We start from the raw sequence: 9,386 nt of genomic DNA, 5'->3' as shown, positions 1-9,386 counted from the left end.
ATTAGGAAATCTAGATGTAGTTACAGAATCTTCTACAATTCAGGGCCAATGCATAGATGAATTTCTCAAACCCATGAGTGTTCATGACCCCTGCCAAATTCTCAAGTTCCTAAAGCCTTACTGAAAATTAAGTTTGAGGGCACATTTGACTGAACTAATGAGGTATCTGTGATTTATCAAGGGACAGGCAAAGGCATGTGACAGCAGGAAGAGGAAGTGAAAGCTACAAATGCTATGAATCCTGCTAACAGTGATGTAATTTTTTTTTGGTCTACAAATGTATAACTAGATAATCTGATGTACAAATAAAAGGGTCTAAACCTCTTATCAATTAAGGACAGAGGTAAAAATATGTTACATTACTGTCCTTTGAACCACCACATCAAAAAGTACTAATTTCAATTCAGTTTACGAAAGCCCCAAATTTTCTTTGGTAATTTACCAAGTAGACTGCTCTGACTGCATCATTATCATCAAATGTGATTGCATTCCAACACGTCACAAATGTACAAAATCATTACCACTTTAAATAAGGCTTTTTGGGTGCCTACAGATATGCAGTGAGGCTGCTCTCATGTGTGGTAATTACCACGCTCTAGCAGACTCCAGTGTCATGTGTATCAGCGTTCCTGTGCTGAAAAATGGAGGCAGGGATGCTTTAACTAAAGCTTATTGAATGAACTTTTGTTAAAGTGCCTCCACTGCCATTTTTCAGTGCAGGGATGCTGATGCACCTGATGTTCTGGGTGCTCTAATTAGAGCAGCTCTTGGAGAACTGCTCTAATTAAAGCCCTCCCGCTCCACCCCACCCATGGAGCATGTCTATAAATGCTTTTTGTTTACCAATCATATGATCACAATAGGTTCAAAATAACCTCCACTCAATGCACATTTTCCCATCTTTTAGCTCCACAACAACTCATTTATCATCTGTTTTTATCAGTTATTATAAAGGAAAAACACCTCTAGGGCTGGGCTGGTGACAAAAGTATAATCATGACGGCTACAGAAAAAACTTGTTTTAATACATAAAAGAACAACACTATCTGTAGATTTATAGCATTATGTAAATAAGCAATGTGTGTATCTTTCAGTTTTTATTGTTTAGTTTTGGGGGCCACTGGGTCTTTCCAACACATTAAAAAGTCAAGTGTTGTACACTTGGAAGTTGGTGGATTGAGAGTTATAATATCAATGTCAGGGCTCCTACTTTGGCTAAACGGAGTTATAAAAGTTAGTCAGCTGTCCAAGAACCTTTTCATACCCATCACTGTGTTAGATCTGACCAAATGAACATTACTATATAACACAGCATAAAGGATGTCACATGGGTCATTTACTCAGCATTTAAAAAGTTTAATTATGGTTATAATTAACCTACTGCCAGAACATCAGAACTGGTTTGAATAGCTGAGAGGAGCAACTTCTTTAGCCTTTAGCAGCTTGTTCTGGAGTCCTGTCAAGCTCACAAATATAATAATATTCTTTGTCGAAGGGGGATGAGCTGTTTTCTGTTAGTTGGAATATCCAGGAGGATGACAAGACCAACCTGGTAAAAATCATGTGAGCGTCAGCAGAGCTACTGCATACTGCATCTAGTAGAAGTGTAAGTCTTCATGATGTTTAGGCATGAAGAGAACATTTAGCATGTAGGAAGATGAAAACCTGTATGCCAGTTTTTTCCAGCAGAATGTGTACATGTCAATACATATACAGGTTTTTGTAGTGTACCCAAAGAGGGTCCAGGGAGGGCACTGCACAATTCTCATTTTTTTTCACGGTATAGCCAATCTTCAACATATTTTATGTATCATTTTGATCCAACAGCTGGCAAGATCTGTCACTGGTTACATGAGGGCAAATTCCAAAAAACTTAACCAATGATATTTATACTACCAAAACAGATAGTATAGTGCAACCTATTTATTCTCCATCCATGGTTTGAAAAACATATCTAACTACATCAAGGACCTACTACACCAAGGACTAAACAGAGTCAAAAATACAAATGCTGGCACGCCACCTGTAATTAAAGGATAAAGAAAGTTGTGTAGATATTGCCAACAGCTTACTGAATCTCTATTGCCTTTGGTACATCTTTCCTTTTCTGGATGCACTACACATTTGAATATCCTTTCATTGCATTAGTTTCCTTATAATAGGCTTTGGATTACCACAACAACAACAAGACAAATCCCCTCAATTTAAAAACAAACAAACAAACCATTCAGTGCCATAATATTGCTATCAATTCTTATACCAATTACTTTTAGGTCTTTAATATCATGAAATTTAAGCAATAAGAACAGGTAGGTTTATCAGACCAACAAAAGGGCTATATACTCCTGAAAAAGGAGAATTGTAACAATCTGAAGACTACACTGGAAGCAAAGGAGAATTCCTGAGTTCTGGTTTCAACAGGAACCTTTCTTCACTGAATGTTTCCAAAAGCACGTTAGATAGCATTCACTGGACAAGCTTTTCTGCCCTGCTCAGTTTTATTGTACTTCATTATGTTGTTTCTGAAACATCACTGGCTTACCTCCATAATTTACACTGTATGTTACGAAGAGCCTAAGTACCACAAAAGCTACTTGGATCATTAGTTGATAGCTATCCATTGGTGGTAATGCATTAGACCATTATCTTGTGACCAATTTTTATGTACCCTTTCTTCTACATGTAGCAAACAAAAACAGAGTGAACTGAAGTTTTAACAGTTTGTATATACTATACTTTCTGCACATACGTATACATATACAGCATATCATTGCTAAAGTAATTTTCTCTTAGACAACAGCCTGAAAACATGACTTCTACCCTGTAACAAGACCTTTCCTGCAGTGGATATTAAATGTCTTTAATGTGGTCTCTCAACCTCAGACTCTTTTCCCTCTTGACACTTAGACAACTTTAAAAACAGAAGATGTAGCAAGCAAATAAACTGCAATACAGCAAGTGTCATTATTGTCCACACAAATGACAAAAGACCATGTTCATATCACCCAGGGAACGATCATTAGCTAGCACTGGTGTATCTGGCTGACTCATAGTTCAACCTACTCTATTAATAGCCTTTACACATTAAAGGTGCCATTTACAGGAGTACTTATGATGAAAGAAAATGTATTAAAATAATATTTGGAAGTAAGGGGTAACAACAAGGTATATTATTCTACAATTATTACTAGACCTAGCTGAATCTTTAATTTAGAGATACAGCCAACACTGCTAAAAGATTAATTTATACAAAATGGTAGCAAATATTAGCCATTTTGTGATAAATAGTGCAACATAGAAAACTGTTTCAAGGTAAAAGTATTTATTCCTGTGACAGTTTAAATTACTGCTAGGACTACAGCAATTCTTTATTTGATTTTTATAGATACAACAACGTGATATATGTTGCAAAGTGCAGTCCTCTGCCTGAAGCTAGTGGAAGCTGAGGATGCTAAGCACTTCTCAGGATGTTATGACTGGTATTGATGAAGATTACTGTACATATTGTGAGACAATATAGAACAGCACTTGCTTCCCGGAAAAAATGAGTAGCATAACATCCTGGCCCTCATGGGACAAGCACATACTAGCAGTTAACGTGAGGACTGCAACCATGCAACTAAAGCTATTTTTACCTAGGTCTGTTATTACCAGATGTAGACAATCACTATATTTAAAGTTCCAAAACTATATAGGCCATTTTTTGAAAAGGATAAAGGCTGTTATAAAATTTTTGTAAATACTGTAACTCCAGAACACTTGAGTTTATATCTTTTGTTTCAAGATGCATTTATTACAAAGTACAAACTTAATAAAGTCAAACTTTTAATTTCTTAAGCTACATTGTACATTTGCCTCAGGAATTGGAGGGCCAAAAGGAATCACTTATTACAGAAATAGTTCTTATTTTGTGTAAAAAGTAAGTTGTACTTTTGAAAGCTAAATGTAGAATGTAGTAAACTAAAAAATATTGCAATAAACCAAAAACTGAATATTTTCATAAAAATAGGTCTTAAATGTTAAATACAACAGAATGTTTCAATATTTGAACACATCAAGAACACACACATTAAAGACTGTTTATTCAGTCTTCAAGGATGAGTTGTAGCACAGGGTGCTGTGTATGGTATTTAGCAACCCTTCAAGATTTGAACTATTTCTCTTCTGCAAAAGTAGAGCAATTGTTAGAAGACAAAAGAGTTCTTTTTGTCTCTTACCTTTTTATAATTCCCCTGCATATCCAATGTGGATATTTTACTGCTGATGTCATCCATTCCATCACTGTCCAAATTCATCCTTTAACTCTCAAATTCCCAAGTTACAGATAAAATGCTCCCTATAATAAATCACTCTTCATTGTATCCATACTCCATGGTGCTTTCTTTGGATTTCTCATTCTTTAATCTGCAGTATCACATGAAAACCTGAACTCAAGTCAGCGTCCTAGCTCTTCTTTTTTCATTCAAAGAAACTCTCCAGTGTTTATTCTCTTGTCTCCCTCACTTTGGAGTGAGGACAGTTGTCACTGTGCAGTTTAAATTTGACGTCTTCCTGATACCCAGGCCTGTCAGGACTATACACTTCTCACCATCTGCTATCACCTTCCTCTGGATAATTCTGCTAGAATCCTCTCCAAAGCATGCTTCTTTTCCCTAATAAAGTCAAGGCTTTCTCTGAGCCAGGGCCAGCTGATTACACTGAGTTCATTGCTTAGCAGTGTGTTGCAGCTACACGAGTGAGGCAGCAGTCTTCCTGCAGCCACTGGTAGTACAGGATAAAAATAGCTGGAAACTTGCCTAGCAGACTGTACCAGGGTAGAAGGAAAAAAACTGGTGTCTTATGACAACATGAAAACAGTATAGTTTAGTTAAGGCTGTGCAAGGCAAGGCAAGAGGCTCACTTCTCGGATCTTTTTACACAAACCCCTCAAATCAGAATGAAGCAGTCTTTTCAATTTAGGTAGCTTTTGCCATTTCAATATCCAGACCTTTAGTTTATTAGCAATTTTTTAATACATCTTGCACTCCAAACTTTACTACTTTGCTTAGTTATAAAAGAGACAGGTACACCAACACCTAATATAGATTTTTTTTAATTAATTTATTTGACGTGATGCAGACACCCAAGAAGGAATTTTCTATTTGAAAAGTTATTTCGTAGCTGGAATACTTTTAGATACAACCAGGCTTCTAGGACAGAACATGAAGCTAACCTAATGAAAGAAAAAGGGAGCATTCAGATATGCAGCTTTGCCTTGTCACACACCTCCAACATTTCCAAGAGTAAAGCTTCGTGTGACAGCTGCAAATTGAAGAAAAATGTTGTAGAACCTAGCTCCTCAGTGAGCCACCGTGTTCCCCGCTCTGCCCCAGCTTCCACATCTGGAATCCTTTATAATTTCATCAAGACTTCTATTGATTCTAGACTTATGGGGATAGGAGTCATATAATGGTACTGCATATGTGAAGTCACAGATTCCTCCATTTCTCCCTCTTTCTCGAACCCAGCAACTTTCCATGTTTTACCTGTGTTCAGATCTAAGATACAGCACTGTCATGAGATGAGATCGGCTGTTCAAGAGTGAACATTTTGCTTCAGGGAAAAGAGAAGGTGAAAGCATGAGTATAAGAATTTCTTTACATCCATTCTATGGGGAATGTGAAGATCTTGCTGAATGCAGCAGACTGATGGCATATCTTCCCTTATGCAGGTAAGTTGAAAATTATAGTGCCCCTGCAAGGAAGGGGTTACTGTTTCCAAACTGCTTAGGTAAATTAATACTGAGAGGACAGTAGAGAGGCTGCTATCAAGAAGAGGCTCAGGCTGAGACAGAGAAAAAATGCAAGCATGAACTGAGTCCTCTTTTCCCCAGACATTGCACGGGCAATACGTGAGAGGACTCTTGCATTTTTCTCAGCACTTCCGTGCACATTTAAGATGCATCATCTCTCAGTTGTTCTCTATGTTTTCAGACAGGAGAGAGAGGGATTATTGACAGCTGCAGCTGCTGGCACAGACAGCCAAGCCAAGAATGACAGGAGTGCACCAGGAATGAAGATTTCCTTCACCCCATCCCCTCTGTCCTCTGGTGGAAGAGCAGACGGAAAATGCTAGAAGAGGTCTGGAGTTAGGAATGCTGGCCACTGCTGGTGGGGAGCAGGCTACGTGCAATGACTACTTAGGACATTCTTCACTTGCCAGAATGACTTATCCCCCACCCTTTTTTAAACAAGGAAATCTTTAAGTTAGAGACTATGGCTGTGTGAAGCTTCAGTCCCTGATTCGATCTGGCAAAAATTCGACCCAATCAAGTGGTTGAATTTCTGAATCGAATCAGGAGACCCTTTAATCTCTCTGAATCGACTCGGAACCTTAGACAGCTTTACCTGCTTCTTCTACATACCTCAAGGTACCAGGCGGCTCACGAATGCTGCGACGGTGGGGTGGATGGAGCGTCCCACAGGAGCATGGGGGGGCTTCCCAGCGTGCTCGGTAGCCGACCCGGAAGTGGACCAGTTCTGGTCCACTTCCAAGTTCACCAGGGAGTGCACTGGGGGGCCCCCCTTCACCCCTCTGGGTTGGCAACTGGTGCCTCCTTGGTCTGGGGGGCATCCAGAGTCCCCCTGCAGCCAACTGCCAAGCCAGGGGGTGCAGGGGGGCCCCCCTGCATGCTTGGCAGTGGGTCCAAATGTGGACCAGAAGTACTTCCGGTTCATATCTAGGTTCACTGCCAAGCACACTGCACTCTTGTGGGTTGCTCCATCTACCCCAGCATCAGTGTTCACGAGGTTTGTAGAAAAAACATTTAAAGCTGTGTCTATGGCTGAACCGCTGATTTGCCGAATCAGCATGGAATCTTCAGATTCAGCCGAACTGAATTGGGGACAATGAGCCGAATCCAAATCAAATATAGCCTATTTCACGCAGCCGTGTTAGAGACCTGTGGGATTTTGGTACCCCTCTTACTTTCAAATGCTTCACTTTGTTAAGCCCTTTGGAAAGTCTGAGGTTATTTCTTACCAAAAAACTTCAAGCAAAACTTTCTTTCTTTCTTTTTTTTTTTTTTTTAAGATAAAGGCTTTTCAAAATATTGGAGGAAAACATCAAACAGCATACACATGAACATATATGCTAGAAGGAGGCATATACTGGAAGAATTTTTAAATCATGATCATTGTTGCCTCCAATTACACAAATATATCTGAATAAAATCAGTTTGGGCTAAAAAAACAATCTATTGGTGTCAAGAGTACACAGGCAATAGTTGAAGTAGGAATGACTTTAAGGAAGAACATTTTAGAATCTGGCATAAGGGGAAGACAATCTTGGTTTCCAATAGAAGATAAATCTCTGTCAAAGCCAAAGGCAAATTTAAAATTTTCTATAATGTAAAAACTAGACACTTTTTTTTAGCAGTGTGACTGACACTCCCCCTTTTGGACTAGTTTTACAAGTATCAGAAGTCAGGAGGGAGGTGAAGGAGCTAAGCTGTTTGCTAATGCTTGTTCTGCACCTATCGCTTGGCCTGGCTCCCATTACACCATTAGTCTATTACTTTCATGAATGTCACTAAATTATATCTACTAAAACCGTGATTCAGCAAAGCACTAGAGTCAGTGGAAATCTTCATGTGCTGAAAGCTACTGTGGCAGCGAGGTGCCCCCACAGGCTCCCGAAGTGGAGAAGGCAGTCCCCGCGGGCTCCAAACCCCATAAACAGCCCCCCCGCGGGGCGAACTTACGTCCCAGAGCGCAGCCAGAGCTGGAGCAGGAACTGCGGCTGCAAGAGCTGGCATTATGCCAGCTGTTTAATTAGCTGTTCCCCAGGCTGGAAACAGCTGAGCCAATTGTGGCGGCTGTTCCAGCCACCTCAGGAAGATTTAAAAGCCCCACCGGAACCTGGGGGGCGAAGGAAGCAAGGGAGCACACTGGCATGGAGCACGCCAGACGCACTGAGGCTCCTGCAGCAGGGAGGAGCAGTGCAGCCGGCTCAACGCCAGCAGGCAGAGCAGGAGGCATTTGAGCCCCCTGTAGGAGGCTGGGGGAAGGAGGCAAATCCACACCCCTCTCCTCCCCAGGGGTCTATTTCTTTTGAGAGAAAAAAAAAATGCAAGAGAGAAGAGGCACAAGACCAGAAGCACCCTACTCAGAGGCACTGAAGTAGGCGCCAGCCAACGCATGTACAGCTTGCCAGTCTCCTTGGTGGGAAGGCTACTCGCCGGAGAAGGGCAGCCTGATAAGCGCCAACAGAACCCACCTGGACATGGGGTCCCCCTCAAGGCAAGCTGAGGTTGATTAAGGATGATCGAACCACCATTGCTGGTGCCCACCCGGTTGGCAAGTGGACGGGGTGTAGGGGAGGTGGAACCCCATGGAACATCGCACCCGAATTATGAGTACTGCTGTCCCCGGGGGGGCCCACAGGAAGATCTCCACTGAACTCTCCCTTTATATAATAACACCAGGTCATGGCAGGTGAGTTAAGGGGATGGACCCCATGCCGGAAGGACAGTACATCACTCAGGGAACCCCACTTAAGGCACCTTCCATCACAGCTACGTATGCACTTAATCATGTTACTGGATAAAGGCCTACATTTCTAAAAGAAAAATCCAGGCAAGGGCAGAATCACATCCCAAGCTACAATGTTCATATATATGATGGCAACAATGATCTTCAAAAGGTGGAACATAAGGAATTACCATTTTGGTACACAGTGCAATGTGGCTGGGTTGTAAATTAGATTACTATTTTAATGCTCCTAAAATGGTTTCATAAAGGTCTTCGGAAGTACTAAAGTTGTACTGACACATTTTCATCCATATTATGTTTGCTAGTTATTTTACCATTTTAAAGATGAAGAAATTATGAATTGTAATATTACCCTAACAATCTATTCTGAAGTTTCAAGAAAAAAATTAATAAATAGGGCATGTTAAGCTCAATTACTTTCTCAGTAGTCTGATTTGTAATTACTTGGTTGCACAAGGGATTTATACTTACATGCTTTATTATTTTTGGTTCTTCTCCAAAGCTCATGTTATTTCCCAGTGTTACTAAAAATAACATATTTTTGCTTTTACTAGGGATTTTGATGTTTTGTTTAATTCTGATAACATGATTTGGGCTCCTCAATATATTCTTTCAATATATATTTAGACCAGTCACTTGGCAAAGCAGAAGAAAAGTCCTTCACTGTACTGCAGTACTTTAAGCATAATCAAGATTTTCAAAAAAGTGTAACTTTCTTGAATAAGTTCCATGAACTATACTTTGACGTTATTACAGAATGTTCATGCCATATAATTTGATTATTCTTAAAAAGTGCAAAAACGTAACTTCCTGCACATAACAAAGAGAGTCTGTGTGTTGGGAGGCAGGCGGGGG

At 40.3% G+C, this 9,386-nt stretch overlaps 1 protein-coding gene across 3 annotated transcripts in view; it reads right to left on the bottom strand.

Annotated features, from left to right (window-relative positions):
• LOC109287932 (schwannomin-interacting protein 1) overlaps positions 1–9,386 on the bottom strand; it is a 135,703-nt gene that overhangs the window by 52,697 nt on the left and 73,620 nt on the right. Inside the window, exon 1 of one of the 3 annotated variants that reach the window (XM_019503217.1) lies at positions 4,218–4,715. The exons of the other annotated variants lie outside the window; for them this stretch is intronic. Within the exon in view, the coding sequence (XP_019358762.1) occupies positions 4,218–4,295 (78 nt within the window). The 5' untranslated portion in view covers positions 4,296–4,715. Of the gene's footprint in view, positions 1–4,217; positions 4,716–9,386 lie in introns of those variants that run through there. 3 annotated transcript variants of the gene reach the window in all.

Source organism: Gavialis gangeticus, unplaced genomic scaffold, assembly GCF_001723915.1.
Source record: "Gavialis gangeticus isolate Ggan-Ray unplaced genomic scaffold, GavGan_comp1, whole genome shotgun sequence".
Classification (NCBI taxonomy): Eukaryota; Metazoa; Chordata; order Crocodylia; family Gavialidae; genus Gavialis; species Gavialis gangeticus.
Note: the sequence above shows the minus strand (reverse complement) of the source record. Positions and strands in the feature narration are given on the sequence as shown.